The 17,084-nt window shown below is 49.0% G+C and overlaps 1 protein-coding gene across 1 annotated transcript in view; it reads right to left on the bottom strand.

The window, feature by feature from the left end:
• The window catches only part of NXPH1 (neurexophilin 1), a 181,252-nt gene extending 168,741 nt beyond the window's left edge, over positions 1-12,511 (bottom strand). The window contains exon 1 of the mRNA XM_044428932.1: positions 12,458-12,511. Coding sequence (XP_044284867.1) covers positions 12,458-12,511 — 54 coding nt within the window. The remainder of the gene's footprint in view (positions 1-12,457) is intronic.
• Between the last annotated feature and the right edge of the window lie 4,573 nt (positions 12,512-17,084).

Genomic DNA, 17,084 nt, shown 5'->3' on the forward strand with positions numbered 1-17,084 from the left:
GCTGATAAATATCTGCCATCTCCACAACTTTTCCCTCATTGCTGGATCCTTTCAGTGACACTTTCCCTACAACAAAGAATGACTCTGCTTTTCCACCTATCTGTTTTCAAGGCTAGCTGGGCAGTCTATCAGTATACATGGGAATGTACAGATTCAATTGCTCAATCAAGTTTTCTCTTTTCTCCCTGTGAATAAGAGCCCCTTCTTTTCATCCTGGGAGCAACACACCTCACATTAGAAAGTGTGCCACTGTAAATAGCGAGGGTGGAGGCTACGCCCACAAGGACTCTATCCTACTTGGCTATCTTATTTGGAGATGAAATCCTGTTCTGATGCCTCAGAATTGTTCAAAAAGGAAGGCGTTTCTGCTGAAGCGGGAGAGAGCAAGAGAGAAAGAGCAGGCTTCATTCAAGAGAAATGTCGCTCCTCATAAAATAGCATCGATAGCTAATGAGACATCAATCTCAGTTATGCGCTTTCTTTGTTTCCGAGGCGAGAGATTAGGCGCTGGAGCGCAGCTTTGTTAATTTGCGGGAGTTAGCACGCGATGGGCTAGAAAACGCCACCAGCGCCGAATCCTATTATAAAGGTCGCTTTTCCCTAAGGGTAGAGACTGAGCCGGCAACTAGTGCGGCCATTCAAGAATGCGCAGGTGCTGTCCAGGGTCCTGAAGGAGGACCTGCCGCCTGTCAGGACTCCGCACAAAGGCTGCGTGTGGAACTTTCCAGGGTCCTGAAAATATCGACTGTATCTGCGCTGATGCTTAGACGCCTAAGGAAAGCAGAAGAGAGAGTGTGTTGGTACGGCAAAAGTGCTGGCTTTCTGAAGTCCTAGCCAATGGGCAACCTTGCTACCCGGAATCCTAGGCTACTGGCCTTTTTAAGGGAGCCCCCGAACTTTTTGAGATCTTATCATTAGAACAGGGAGAAATAAGAAGGTAGGTCTCCACCACAGAGATGCCAAAGATAATTAATTAACTGTGAGATTGAACTCACAGAGTGTAACTTCTTTCTCTCCGCCTTCCCAGAGGCTAATAGGAATCTCGATCTTCTCCATCTTTGTTTGAAATCATATCATACAAATAAAATATAACATAAACCACCTGTCTATAGAAATGCACAGGAAAGAGCAGGCCTTTGAAATAGTATAGTACTTAAAACCTTGATGAGGTGATACTTTTTAAAAGTGTGATGTTTATCAACTTTTCAAATTACACCTAAGTATTTATAAGTGATGTAGAAGAGTTCCATATAACTCAAAAGTTTGCCCACAAATAGGGTAGATATTTTGTATCTCTTTGAGTAACGGAAAATTTATTTCTTGGAAACCTATCCAGTATGACTATTGAACTGGAACATTAAAAATCAGACATTCCTCTGTGGGTGAGGTGTTAGCGCTGTGTGGGAAGTCAAGAGGGAATACACACACTAATACATTTTGCTCCAGGGCAGTCAAATAACTTCAGTGTTTTAATGGAAAGCCTTATCAGAACATGTTGTGCAGGCACAACAAAGATCATATATTTTATAGCTGAGTCTACTATCTCAACACTAGCTTGGAAAATGTGGGTAGTTCTGAATATCAGTCTTTGCACTATCTTTTTTTTTTAATCACATATAGAAATACAGATACAAGACTGTAGAAAGCTACTTCTCATTTTGAAAACCAAGAATGGGAAAGTAAGAGTGAAGAAAGAATGGAAAAGCAGATCTCTTTAATCATGTGGGTTTAAAATGTGATGTTTTGTGCATCATTCATTGGTTCCTCTCCTTGGGTGTCCCTAGCAAAGATCTATGATTTATACATCATCCCTGTTGCTCTTATGTTCAACACAGACTGCACCATCTGGATAAGAGTATACTTTAGGCTTTGAAATCTTGCACTGCTGTTAAGTGGGTTGCAGATTAAGTTAGCCCCTTTGGAAATGGGAATTGGGGGAAGAAGTCAACTTAGATAATGAGAGCATGGGAAGTTCAAAGCTCTAATTAGTCTGACTTTAGAGAATGGATATTGAAGGTAGGGGGTTCTGACTCATTTGAACATTCAAGAATCCTTTCTCCATCTTCAGGTACTGAGGATATTGGTAAACAGATTCCCATCAACTGGCTGCATGATAACATGTCTTGTCATTGAGGCTTTTTCCCTTTCTCTCTCTCTCTCTCTCTCTTGTTTTCTTATTTTGCTGATAGGATTCAGATTAGTTGGAATGACATCCTACAAACACTTACTTCTGTAATTTGCTTTCTAGTAACATATAAATATCCCAAACCTAACTGAAAATTGAGTCCCCTGGTTTCAGTGTAAGCTATTTCCAAGTATATTGCTTTAGGATTAGTGTTAGTGGGAAGCAAATCCACTGGACCTAACCCATCAGAGTGCTAACTATGGGCACTGAAAGATTTCATCCTAAGAGTGTGATCCTATGCAAGTGGGGAGGGAGAGAGAGAGAGAGAGAGAGAGAGAGAGAGAGAAAGTCCTACAATGCCCATCATACCCCAGCCAGCTATGACTTCTAAACTTTAATAGGACTGCATCCTAAGGAACAGTTACATTGGACCATATTAAACCAACAATAGCCCCAGAGGAAGACACAGAGTTGTTTTGCACTCACAGTCACACAAATCTGTCAAGCATGAGTCTAGGTTCATTCTGCGGATCATGTATGTTTGAAAGCAGATTTCAACAGAACTTATTGGTAGGAAAGTCTATTATTGACATTGAAGGTTGCAAGTCAGAGCCCACCTACTTAAGTTCCTACTTACGTTCCTTGTTGTCCAATGTCCACAGAAACACGCATATTTCTGGGCTTTCTAGTATATGTGCAGCCTGACATTATGTATGTTGACTTAGAAGTTAAGTGCAACTGCCTTCAACAGAACTTTTATGTAAGTAAATAAACACAGGGTTGCAACCTTAATTTCAGATGAAAAAAATTGGGTTGGGGAAGCAGATAAATATCTCAAGACTATAATCCTAATGGATTGCCATTGTAAAACCTTCTTAGCTGAATGCAGTGGTAGTAATCCCATCAAGGTGAAAGTAGATATTCCTGAAGTCAGAGGTCTGAGGGTTGTAACATTGCTACTTTTGGAATCCCAAAGACCATCTTAAAATCTTTAAAATCATCTTCAAATCAAAGGAAGATTGCTTGCAAAGGCTGTTGTGCCTTATCAGCCTTCAGTCTATATGACCATTCCCACCCAAAATTCAAAAACAGTAATTAGGTTATATTCACAAATAGGTGGAAGTATTCAGTATTAAACATCTTTAAGAGGAAGACCTACTTTCAGGAAATGTATTTAAGAGAAAGATTTCCACACCACAAAATTCCACGGGACAATCATCTTAGTCAGAAGTATATATTTGTGTGTATTGTTGTTTGTTTTGTAAGCCGCCCCGAGGCTCTTTGCGAATGGGGTGGCATAGAAATGTTTCAGCTAAATAAATAAATAAATCCTTTTACCTAAGAGAGCCTAAAAACATTGGACTCAATCCAGATCTACTGAGAGAAATGCAGCATGGCTCTGTTAGGCCCACTGGGAAATCAACAGGATGTACAGCCTAGCCATCTCGCTTTGTTGTTGTTTGGTTGCAAAATTGCTTCTGACTCCATGGTCCAATGGACAACATTCCTCCAGATTCTCCCGTCCTCCAACATCCCCTGGAGTCCTCCCAACCATGAGTAACCATCATGCTTATTCAGAAGCAAATTCTTCTTTATACAGTGGGGCTGCTGCTACTCACTTAGACAGTGAATCCCATATACTAAAGCTCAAATAAGTTTGGAAGTCTCATGTCCAGAACCATCAGCCCTATTAATCCTTGAAATATTGGAGCTCAGTGTGGTTATTCAGTGGCAAGGGAAACAACTGCAATCATACAAAAAAAATTACTTGCTATCTTTAGTCTTTGATCTCTGTACTGCACACAGAACCTCATCTAAATCTGCCCTTGTAAAAGTTGTTCAGAAAATCTCCCATGGGTGGTGCCAAATTCCAGCTGATGGCTATCTGTCTCTCTGTCTACAAATGTCAGTCACACTCCAGAAGTAAAGCATACCCACAGGAGTTGCGATGGGAAGAGCTGGGGCAGTAAGTGGGTGAAATCTAATCCCCAGTCGTTGTCTGTGCCTTGCATTGATGATCCTCTGGTTTTCCACCTTTTCCACCCCATGCATAATAATGGAAAGTGTCAGTGTAGTCCTTAGATTGTAGGACTGGGACTCAGGAGATCCCAGTTCTAATCCTCATTCAGCCATAAAGTCTCTGAGCAGGTCATAGATTTTCAGCCAAACTTGTCTCATAGGGTTGTTGTGAGGATAAAATGGAGAGGAGGAAAATCATGTAAGCTGCCCTGGGTTCCTTCCAGGAGGAAAAAATGGTGGGATACAAATGAAATAAATAAACAGCAGCAGCCTTTGGAAAAGCTTGCAGAGTAATTGAGACTGGAGATCTTTTGGGGAGAAGGGCTGGCATTTCTTTCCTCCTATCAATCTGACAGAGCCAACTCAGGAAATGGCTGGTAATATTCATCGGGGGAGCACTTTCATTAAACGTAATTCATTCGACTTTCAGAATAAATTGAGTGACATCCTTACGGCAGAACCTTTTTATCCTTGATGAAGTGCTTGCCAAGCTTTTGCAAAAAGAAAGGGGGGTGGTAGAGGAAGGAGAAGGAGGGGGAGAAGCTCCCTTCCAGCAGAGTCGTCAACATGTCAATCTGCGGCATAAAAAATGGCTAAAACCCTATTTACCAAGCACCCAAGGGGGTGCTTTAAATGCTGACTTACAAGAGCTGGTTGTGAGTTAAACTAGCTGGCAAATCATCCGGAGAGCTTTGCCCAAACTACAGTGGGGAGGAACGGATAGAGGAGAGGGGAAATGATCTTGGGGAGAGGAATGGGTTGGACAGGGCTTGATTTGCTCGAGAAATTGGCTTTTCCCAGCCAGTGGTTGGCTAACCCGTTTGGCCTCTTGGCTGCCTCGCTGCTAAGGAAAGTGGCGTTGTATCTATTTTTTAATTAAAATGGCGGTTTAGAGGGAAGGCAGGCTATTAAAGGGTTTTAATGGACCTCTTATTACTTCCTGGCTCGGAAGAGTTGGCTAATCAGCCAGATGTGGAGATGCTGCCTGTGCGGATGGAGAGACCCACCTCCCAAATTCAAATGACGCCAAATAAAACCTACATGCATTCACACGCACAGGTCAAATAAGTACTTTCCCATGAAAAAAGAGAATGGCAAAACTACGATTTCTTGCTCACTTTTTTAATAACATGTGTGCATGTGTGAGAAAAAAGGCAGAAGTAAAATCAGATAACCTAAGGCTTCAGTGCCATGCAAACTGAACCGGCAAATAAGCCTCACTGGAGGCCACGGAGCTTGCTTCTGAGTAAACTGCAAGGGTGAATTCTTAAGGAGCCATGAGGAACCTTCATTGAAATCAATGGGCTGTTTCTCAGTTACACTTGTAGAACAACAGACAAGGAAAATTTTATATACCCAGGTGTGTCTGACCTCACTGTGTATTGTACAATGCTTTATTTAGAAAAGTAGCAGTAATGCTAAGGTGAGTAAGACTAGGATCTGATAAACTCTCCCTGGAAATAGGTTTTATTGGACTCAGTGGGGCTTACTGCTGGGCAAATGTACAGGATTGTGATGTAAGAAGACAGGCACAGGACCACCTTGTTAGTCTTATCATATCCACTTGAAAGTAAGTCCCACTGAGTGAAGCAGGCCTTACTCCTAAAGTGCAACCTAAATAAAAGAAAGACCATAAAAGAAAATGCCACATTAGCTTTTTTTATACTCCTACAGAGTAAGAAAGGGATTGGGGCAATGGTATAGAGAGTGTCATCACACGTGTGTGATCTGGCATAAGAACACCACAACTGAGAGAGTACAGACTGTATAGGTCAGATTATCTATAATGCAAGGTATACAGTACACTGTGTGTGTGAGAGAGTGTATAACATATATCTGCTATGTACAACTGTTATATTCACATGTGTATGTGCGCATGTGCCCAGTAACCATGTAAACCAAGCTACAGATGTGCACAGACACAGAATTTCCTCGCTGTGAGTCCTGCAGCCTGATGCAACATGGTTCAAATTCTACAGCCTATTAAGAGTCTTCCGCTGTTGCAATTATTTTCTGTAGACAGAGAATTTAAGCTACAGATTGACCGATCGATCAATTTTCTCTTTCCATTTAAAAAAAAACAAACTTCCAAACAAAACAAAATGAAAATGAATGGTTGCAACCGTGTGGTGTGAGCTGCCCAAAATGCATGCAGCGCAGCCCAGTGGGTCCATCTTTCCCCCTCTGTCTACAAAAACGCAGCAAATCGCTTTTGAACCCAGGAATAATAACAGCCAAACGTTTTCAGCACCACCAAAAAATGCCCTTTGAAAAATCATGTAAAACATGGTTAGTGAAGGACAATACCGGCTGGCTGGTCCTGGTTTCCCTGCAGCTTGAGGGGAAACGCTTACCTTGCTCGGAAGAAAAGGGACCCTCCTTCCACCCTAATGCTTGAGAAGAACAAAATGACCGCAGTAGGGCCCAGCTTGAATAGAACAGCAGAAAGCTGCATGGACTCCAGAATTTGTAGCTGCGGAGCAGATAAAAAAGCGAGTCCCATCTCTCAAGGCACCACAAAACCACCCAGCTTTAGCGTTTCAGATGGCTAGCGCTGGCCTCAAGCAGCAGGCCCCAAATTCCATCGATCATAAGAAAGCCTTGCGCCCACTTTGCCCACTTTGCGATGGGAAATAGAGGATCAGACCAATCCTCAGGTTATTTCATAGTGATATACAGAAGGCATGTAGAACGTATTAAACACGGACCCGCACAGAGCGAGACAAGCTCACATACGGATATGGAAAATTGAACCATGTAATACGCTCGAACATTTTCATGAATGCAAATCCATGTCCCCTCATTTTTTTACACCGGTTGCTGGTTTTAGATCAGGCGTTCTCTTTCAGGACAATACAATCTGATCCTCCACCTGCCAAGAAAGTTCCAGTTCTGGAATGCAAGTCACCTGAGCTGCACTGAAGTCTTTGGAACTAGTCACTCTCGGCTAAATTGCACCACGATCGTTCTTATTAGGCTCAATCCTCATTGCACCTACACCAGAGTAAGTTCTTCTGAAGCCCATAGGGCTTACTTCTGAGTAAACGTATGATGCCAGGTGCCAGTCCCGCTGATGTCAGTGAAACTTACCACCACGCATTGGGATTTAAGCATAGAGCTGAAATAGAAGCAATGTTTGCTTCATTAGATTGTGGATTGAGCTGTGCAGTAACTCAGTTCTGGATGCTGGCCAGCAGGCAGTACAAGCTGTAGCTGAATACACACCCGGTTACGCACGCAGAACGCTACACACATTCGTAAATCCCATTTCCTTCTATAGGGCATATTGTCCCTCACCCAGGCACGGCAAAAAGGGTTCAAAGGCGGGAAGTAAACTTCCTAGACCGAATCTAGAACAACAAAGAAGGGCAAGTCAAAGACATTTTCCCGTCTCCAGCCCTCTCGCTTCCCTGTGAACAATTTATCTCTAGAGAAAGGCGCGCCAGGCTGGGGATTTATCACGCGGGGAGGTCAAGTCGGATGCCTTGACTCGATCAAAGGTACAACTCCTGATTATCAGTTTGGGAGGTTCGCTCAAACGCACCGTTGACCAGGACTTGCGGATTGAGGCAGGCAGTTTATCCAGTGACCCCCTAAGCCAGATCGGCTGTAATATGTATTATGAAAGGGAAGCCGCGTCGTCGTTACAAGCACCTTGAAAAATCAGCCTGATTATCCCGCCTGAGGGCTTGCGGGGAATTTTAAATATCTCCTAAGCGCGGGTCTGTCCGTGTTACGCGGGTCGTCTGCGGTCGCGCGTCCTGGCACCGAAAGCGAAGTCTTCGAGGGCTATTTGTTTAGCACAGAGAGCAGAAAGGCGTTTTCACGGGAGCTACAAACTCACTCCACAGTTTCGAACTGTTCTTGGAGAGAAGGACCTTTCTGTGGCAACGGACCAGGGTCAAAACGGAAGGTACAGACGGAGCTTTTCACCAGGTCTGGAACTAACGTGTCCTGGAAGGAGGCTTCCAGTCCCGAGCTGCGCTGCGCCCCGCCGCTTCCCTCAGCCGGCTAGATAAAAAAGTTGGGGTGTGCGGCGGGGGGGTGGGCGCTGACTCTTCTGAAGCGCATTAGTTGTTGCAAACCGAAACGTCGCCAAACAGCCCAACTGACGGAAGCCTGCTCATTTTTAATCCTACCGTGAGGCTACCTTCTGGATGCTAAACGCGGATTTGTAGAGACTAATGGCTAGCAGCGCAACCCTATGTATGTCTACCCCAAAATAAGGGCGATTAAATTCACAGGAGATGTAAGATTGCAGCTAAAAGTCGACTTCTATCGAAGGAATCTCTGTCTGTGCTTGAAATAACTAGAAAGGGGCTATAAAGCCAGACGGTGCCCCTAGTTCGTGATCCCATGCACCCCTACTTAGTAGTAAGCACGCCTGAGGCCAGCAGGATTTCTTTCCAAGTAAACGTGAATTAGCTGCAGTGCTACCTGGTTTGTAGATTGCTGCCACCCACTTGTATCCTAAACAATTTCCATTATTTGATTTCAAGTAGTGTGTCTCTAGGACAGAGAAATCAGAATTGTAGATGCACAGGCACATGACTTACACACACACACACACATTTAACACTATGTGTGGTATGTCTACCTCCTCCTTTATATGAAATATAGGCATACTCTTTATTTATTTATTTATTTATTTATTTATTTATTTATTTATTTAAAGGTGTCTGTGTTAAACTGTTATGAGTCTATAGAACCTATATAAGTGCGTATGTGTGTGGACTGTTATATATCACACACAAATTTAAGTCCCACAAATGTAAGATTTCTGGAAAAATGTCCAGAAATGACATCACACCCAAGTTTCTATTTAGGAATTATTCCAACACTCTAGCAATCCACTGGAAATGTTACAGCAAAGCATGTTAAGACAGTGTCCACATTCTTTCTTCAGCAGATCTTTTAAAAATATTATTTTAAAAAGCGATATTCCCAAAATCTAAGAGAAGAAATTGAGTTTTTAAAGAGGGAGGGAGGGAAGAAAGAAAGCCTTGAATATCTGTTATCGCTTTGGTGCTCCTGCTAATTCATAGCCCCACTGTGTAAAGAAACCACAAAGTCCCCGAATATCTGAAATAGCTCCAAGCAGATATGGAGAGATTCCGGAGAATTAAAACAAAGGATGGGGGTGCGTGGGGAAGCTCCCAGCACTTGTCGAAAGGAGTTACTTTCCAAATTCCCGTTACCAGCAGGACAGAAAACTGGTGATCGTCTGAAAGCATCCTTGAATTAAACTGAAAGCGTTAAGAAGTCGCGCGCCCTGCTAACCCCTTCCGGCCATTGGAGATCCGTTTGTTTCACCAGTGACCTCTGTTAGGAGGCGGAGGGGTGCTTGGCCTTTCCTGGCCAGACTAAACAGAACACGGCTGCACTTTACAGGACTTTGCCACCTGTGGCTGAAGCGAGGCGGTTTGCTCGTGAGAGCCGGCCGATGTGGGAATGGACGGAATCCAAGACAGGACTGCGTTCGTACAGGCTCTGCGGCTGGGAGGTCTTAATTGGAACTGCCAGCAACCAAACATCGCGTCTTCACAGGGTCCGAACCCCAAGGAATTCGAATCGGTCTACGGTTTGTCCACACGTGCCAAGTGCCTTGCTCCGGAAACTGCACTCTAAATGGGACCGAGACTCAGGCTCCCAGCCCGCTAGCCCTGTCCCCTTCCTTCTGATCCCTGAGCGTTAAGGCAGCTACGTTCCCACGCCACAGGTCCATACACGATGAGGCAGACAACAAAATGTTATACCTTGCTGACTCGTGTAAAGCTGCAATGAAGGCGCTACAGGCCACTGCTAAAACGGACTTATCGTAGGATGATTCCCGGGAAAACACAAGGAAAGTCAAAAGAGTTTAAACGGGCCGCTTACACATAAATCAGGGCGTTCAAAGTGAAGCCTGACCCTACCTGACAGCTATCCTGAACTGTTACTTGAAAAAAGCAAAACAAAACCAAACAAAAAACCGCGTCGATTCAAACCTATTTCGCATTATTTTTAAGATCTGTCTTTTCTCTCCCTCCCCTTCTTTCCCCGCTTGCCAAATCCAGCGGCGCGGGGGGGGGGGGGGGACATTCAGGTAATGAAGTCTGTAACTAAACGGTAATTGAATCAGCATAATTTGCACATTGAATGGTTTTCAAATGCTCCCGGTTTACAATTAAAGGAGAATTAATGCGCTTGTTTTCAGCCTGCCGCGCATTAGAATAAATCCCGCGCCGCCGTTGTTGCAGTGACTGGGAAAGAGTTTAAGTGCCAGCCAACACAGGGGCGGGGGAGCGAGACATTCACGAGGCGGATTGGTCTTGCGCCTCCTGCCTGGGAGAGGCGACACGTTCCGGAGCGAGCTCCCTTGCCATCGCCACCACCTACAAGAAGCAGGGAGAAGCGCAATGGCGACTCACGCCAACGAAAGTCGCGACAAGGGGAGGGGGTGTGACCCTCTCAAGGATCCGTAGTCGAGCCAAGCCTTCTTGGGTCGCTGCCCCCGATCAACGTCATCAGGGCGGTTGCTGCCATTGCTCTGCTGATCTTAGGCGACCCTCAATCCTCGTCCCTGTTCCCTTTCTATTTTGAGACGGCACCGCAGCCCCAAGATTCCGCCTGGCAGAAAAGGAACGGAGCAGAAGCCAGAATGAATTCTTTTTTGTTTTGTCCTTTCCTTTAAAAAAGCAAGAAAGCGTTCCCCAAGACTTTTTTTTTTGGGGGGGGGGGCTTCTAAACTGCGACTATGTCCGTTTCGTAGGTGAAGGTTGTACAAGCAGGTGATGGCATCCAAGAGCGCTTATTCCCATCTGGAAAGGTTGCCCCTGTGTTCACCTGCTTACCCCCAAGGTGTCCTGGGCTGGGCTGAGACTGGCGCGCAGCACCCTCAAGCGGCCAAACCTTGCAATCACCGGCCAACTGCGCAAAGAAAGCAAGCTTACATAGAAAAAGGGTTGCACTGGGACAGCTTCAAGGTTTGTACTTCTCGGATCATAGTTCTTATTCAAGCCACGATCAGATTTTCACTTCTCTCCATCCGGCCTGCTCCTCCTAGGCGCCTTGCTTTTCCAGCCTGAAAGCCGAACGCTACGAATCCCCTGACTCAGTAAGCAGATGGCGATCTGCTAGTTTATGTTGATCCTTGTGACCGTGCGGGCGCGTCGGATCCGTGGGGAAGAAGATGATTCGGTTGTGTTAACTCGCCTCCCTTCCGGTAATCGTGAAGGAGATCTGGCACGGGGCTTATTCGACAGCACTTTATGGGGGTGGCGGGGGGGGGGGAGAGAAATGGAATGCTAGGCGGTGTTTTTCCCAAAATGTTTATACCAATATATCTTATTCTGCTTCCCTCCTTCACGCTGGTTCGCTCACGCACGCACAAGCCTAAATGATCTGTACTATGGCCCTGGCCAGAGCAACAACAAAGACGCCCCTGATGTCCCAAAGAGTGCTAAAGCTGCCCCCGTGCCAGAGCAGCTGACACCCGGTAGCCTCAAGGATGCGGGGGCGGGGGGGGGGGGGGGGGGGGGGGGGGGGAGGTCAGAGAGAGGGAGACGATCTCGTCCACACCAAGAGGCCCATCCCCTGTGTACAGACAGATGTCCCCAACCCGGCGCCTTCCAGACCATCCAGCCAAGGACTTGAGCTTCAGTCCCACACATCTGGAAGGTGCTACGTTGGGGAAGACTGCTTTGAGGAGTTTAGCTCTGGGCGCGCTGCTGGGCTGGATTTAAGAACTGCTTTGGACTACACTTTAGGACGGGCTTCAGTTCTCCACTCTCTTTAGAGATGCCCGTCTGGGAACGATGGGCGCCGTAGTCCCAACCCACCTGGGGAAGCCTGCTGCTGTGGGACGCAGAAGAAAAGTTTCCCAGAGCTCGCTTCCCTAAGCCGCCGCCGCCGCCGCCGCCCACACGCACGCACACGCTCGCCCCGCTTCGCCACGGCTGCTCCGGGGCTTCCCGGGCGCCCTCGGCAGTCACGGCGCACTAAGACGGCGAAGCCTCCGTCCAGCGTGCGGCTCAGCAGCTGCCCGCGGGCGTCCTTCGTGACTTCGCAGCGCCACCCGCACCGAGCTGGGGAAAGGAGCGGCGGTCCGCGAGCCCAGGCACAAGACTCTGGCGAAGTTGCCGAAGCCGCTGCGCATCCCTGCCCCGAAGCACCTGACCGAGCGAGCGCCACTCCGCTGGGCCAGTTCGGTTCCCGGAGCAAGTGGCTGGAGGCTGGAGGCCTGGGGCCCCGCGTTCGCTTGCCCTCAGCCCAAGTGGGACGGGGTGGTGGTGCGGAGGGGAGCAGGAGGGGAGGCGGGCACAAGCAACTTACCAGGTAGAGAGCAGGCTGCAGCAGAAACATCGCGTACCAATAGACCGGCCGCATCCTCCCGCTCAAACTTCCTTCGCCTCGCCGCTGCTTGCTCTTTGTTCCTCCAGGTGCATAGATCCGCCTGACATCTACTTTTATAGAAGCAGGAGAGCTCGCAGCAGCCTGGGCAAAAATGAAATTATAGACTCCATGACCACAAGACAAGGCTAGCCTTCGTCGAGGCAAGTGGAAAGGAAGAGGTGCGGGCGCGGGGTGGGGTGGGGTGGGGGCGGGTGCCAGGAGCGAGACGGGGACAGGGAGAGGGCAGCGAGGGCAGCGAATTACGACTCAAATCGAGTTAATCCATCTACGGAACAGAGGGCGGGGAGAAGGGCTTCCCTCGGGCCAAGGCTGTTTGGCTGCGGAGTGACTCCGGAGTAAGGGAGGTGCTTAATCGGGATAGATCTATGGCGCGGGCGGGGGGGCTGGGGTCCAGCTCTGAGTATTATTTGCTGTCAAGGGGAAGGGGTGAGAAGCAGCTGTTGCAGCGCTGCTGCCGACCCACACCGTCCGTGCAGGACAAGCGTCCAGGGAAGGACGTGTGGCTAGTGGAGGCGTGCGGGACGGGCGAAGGGCGAGATCGGGATGAAGGATCCAGCGCCAGGCAGTGGCCAAAAACATCTGTTCGCGCCTTAGAGGCGCAAAGAGGCTCTCGCGCGCGCCCCTCCACGACCAACACGCGCGCGCGCATTCTCACATAGATCCATGCCCGCTCCGGCGCTCAACTCGCGCGTATGTCTCTCGCTCATAAACTGGGCGCCGAAGTGTCGCCCCCGAGCACCTGCCCGCTCCCGCGCTCCTCGCTCTTCCCACCCGTCCTCCCACATGCAGCCCCTCTCCAAAAAGAGAAATCCGAGCCGATCCCTGCCTCTCCCAAAGAGAGAACAGGGGCTACCTACTGCGTGGAGCGTCCAAAAGCAGGCGTCGATCTCCGGCAATAGTCCATAGGAAGCGAGCAAAGCGCCGCCACCCCCTTCGCCAAAAAAAGGGGGGGGAGGAGGAGGGAAGGAAGGGAAAGTGTGTTGGGGAGAGCCCCAGCTACATCGGCTCGGAAGCTCCGGGAGCGAGGCGAGGATTCCCCCGGCGTGGCTGCTCCATGATCTGGCCGAAGGTGTCCCGCGGAAACAGGTGCCGCCGCCGCCGCCGCCGCCGCGAAGCCAGCATGCGGAAGGGAGGTGCCCAGGGGACGGTCACAATGGCAGGAAACTTACAAGAGGAGGAGAGCCGCGGCTGCCCGGACCGCCCGCTCGCCCGCCCGCCCGCGCGCCCGCGAGTGTGTCTTCGCAGCCGGCGCCGCAGCCGCGGCGGCAGCGGCAGCGGCGGCAGCAGCAGCAGCCCGGGCGTTCCGAGCGATTTGTCTCTATTAAAAATGACTTATTGGTTCGCCAGCGCCTGGCGCTGGGCTGCTCTTTAACTTTCGATAAAAATCTATCTGCAAAGACCTTGGCCGATCATCTCTTCGAAGGGGAAGGGAGCGAAGAGAAGAGAAAGGGGAGAGGGAGGGGGAGAGGGGGGGCGGCGCGGGTGGGGGCGGCGGGGAGCACGGCGAGGCGAGGCGAGGCGAGGCGGGCTGGGGAGGCGAGCCGCGCGCGCTGCCCGAGAGGCATGTCAGCCCGCAGCAGAAGCGGCAGCTGCCAGCTCGGGCGGGCGCCCCAGCCGCGCGCGCTCCCTCCGAGCCCCGCTCGCTCGCTCGCTCGCTCGCCCCGGCCGGGCGGGCGGGCGGCGAATCAGCGCCCTCCCGAGGGGCTCGGCGACGCGCTGCCCCGCCGCCAGGGGGCTCCCTCCTCGCACGGCGCTCGGCCCCGGAAGGAAAGGCCGACGCCGCGTCGAAGCGCCCACACGACGTTTTGCACCGTGAGAGAGGGGGAGGCCAGGCTAAGCTTCGCGACTCTCCCTTGCTCGCCACCTCCCACCCCGCTCTTCCTCCTTTCCCCCTTTCCTCTTCTTCTCCAATAGCAATTAATATCCTATGAATATGAATAATGATGTCGCCCGTGGCTTCCGCACAAATAACAAAGCACTTGAAAGGGAAGCTTGATGCCTTCCCGAAGGTTTCCTGGAGATGACTGCAGGGGCTGTGAGATGGCTGGAGAAATGGGGCGTGAAGTCTGGCACCCGAGATAAGAGACGATGGGTTACGGGGCTTAGACGGAGTCGCCTGGCGCACTGTTTTTTCATGGAGGAACTGCCTTTTGTGGGGCGGAAGCGAAGACCCAGGGACTTGGAGGTCTTAAAACCACCTTGCCACTGCTGCCACTGTTTTCCCTTCTCCGCCACCAGGTACAAAGCATCGTGCGTGCGTATTTTACTCCGGATTAATTCATTTGGGCTCAGTACCCCGCCTACTTCCGTGGACCACTCCGCAAGGAAGACTGTAAACCTTCGCTTCAAGCCACAGATGTGCACTGAAAGAAGAAATAAACCCACTCCTTCTCCAGGATTTTCATATGCATGCCTCCTTTTCCCCACTTGTCAATGCAAAAAAAAAAAGTTGTTTCAAGCAGATATGCATACTTCCAGGCCAGTTGCTATTCTGAAATACTAAAGGGCCCTCTGCCATGCACAAGTGCGCATTTTTTGTTGTATACCCAGTGGGAAATGGGGGTCCAGCGCTAATGCATCAAAGTGGGGGAGAGAGATGGGGGACTCAAGTGTGATGAATAATCTTGACTAAGCCTTCCACGTTCTGAAGGGACACTGTCTCTCTTTGCTCTCCTGGCTAGTCGTAGTAGAAATGGCACTGAGGCTGTAATCCAACACACGCTTCGCTGGAAACAAGTCCCAGTGAACTCAGCGGAGCTTATTCCTGAGTCGATGTTTACACAGTTGCACTGTAAGTAGTAGCCTGGCTGTTGGACACCAGCTGAGCAGCTCATAACACCTAATAAATTACCAGCCTGCTATCCTGGGGGAGGCAAGGAGGGGCTGCACCAAGAACAAACTGCAGGCCTGAAAGAGTTTGATCTGCAGAATGCTTTCCAGAGGACTCTCATTTCAGCTGAGCAGGTGCCCTTTTCCAGCACTTGTGTGTCCACATTTGTAATCTAGAGTGGGAGGAGAAGAATAGGCTTAGCCCTTTTTTTAACAAAACAAGGCTGCTTACCAATGAGACTTGTGTGGCTTGTGCAATCAGGACAACTGGCTGACTGTTCCGTTCAGTGTGGGAGCATCCTGGAAGAAAAAAAGTGACCCAGCCCATGCCAGGTATGAATAAACGCCTAGCTTCAAGGCAGAGCATCTCTGGTTAAAATTGGGACAGTTATTTCTATCCAAGATCTTGGAGAATTGCTTCACTTTAGGATAAGCAATACTGAGCTGGTATTTCAAATATACACCAAAACCAAAATATACACCAAAAGCAGCACAGGGAGCCTGGAGACCTCCAATGTTGGGGCGCCAACTCCCATCGGACACAGTTGGCAGGGCCCATAGTGAGGGATTATGGAAGTGGTCCTGCAACACTCTGGAGGCCACTGTGTTGCCTGCCCCTGGCCACAGTACCCAGGAAGTTAGGCATCTAGTTTTGCTATCCTGTGCTGTAAGACTTTATGAAGGGGCAGCATCAATGGTAGGTATGGTCAGGCATCTGCCAAGTGCCCAGAAGCCAGCAGGGACTCACTGATGAGAGACCCCTGGACTTGCTCCTGCACTTCACTCATTCAGCCTGCTTGTTCACCGCCCTTTTGCCCTGGCCCATGCAGCTGTGGTGGTGAGAAGGAGGGGCACCAGATGTCTGCTTATTTGCTCACTGGCTCTCTGCCCATCAAGCAAGCCACCGCTAGCACAGCTGAGGAAGAAGACGAGGAGCAAGAACAGCTGGGCACGTTGTGATGTCAAGGCAGACTCACTAAGGGAGGGACCTGCATGAGGACATCTTGCCCAAGGCCCTCCACAAGCTGGAGCTGGCAGTGCTGTGTCACGCCATCCCTTCACAGAAGGGGAGGATGGGGGTGTGAAATGGAAGATCCCCAGCCTCCAAAAGCAAGGCAAAGCAAACCTGAGCCTCAGCCTTTGAAACATCAGCCGCAGCCTGGCATTTGCTTGGGCAAAGTCTAACAAGCCAGGCTCAGCAGCATCTCTCATTACTTGTGGACGACGGCTGTGATTTATCATCTTCCAAAGGAGGAAACTGAGAGACAGTCATCCCGTGAATGCTCTAGTGTAGCGGAAAAGAAAAGAACTTCATTTGTCCTGCCAAGTACCTGCTCCCTTGGAACACGTCGGGGTGATTAATACTGCCGCCTGACATTTTGATACTAATCTCTAAAATATTGTTACAGCTCAGAGGCCTTGCTTGAGAACATTGTAATAAAAAACCGGATGGGTGATTAAATGCCTTTAGATAAACTGCATGGGAGTCTAGATGTGACCATGATGGTGGCCACAACAGGTACTTCTCTGAACTTTGGGTGTGTTTATATTTACAAATTTATATATTTACATACATATATGGGGGGGAGAGGGAGAGAGAGCTTGCAACCCCCTCCCCACAATGCTAGAGGTCCAAAACCAACAACAGAATTCTATAAAAGACAGTCAAGAGCATCTGGCTCTATCATTATTTCTTTCATTCTGCAACTATGGAGGC

Source organism: Varanus komodoensis, unplaced genomic scaffold, assembly GCF_004798865.1.
Source record: "Varanus komodoensis strain SLA01 unplaced genomic scaffold, ASM479886v1 scaffold2, whole genome shotgun sequence".
Lineage (NCBI taxonomy): Eukaryota > Metazoa > Chordata > Lepidosauria > Squamata > Varanidae > Varanus > Varanus komodoensis.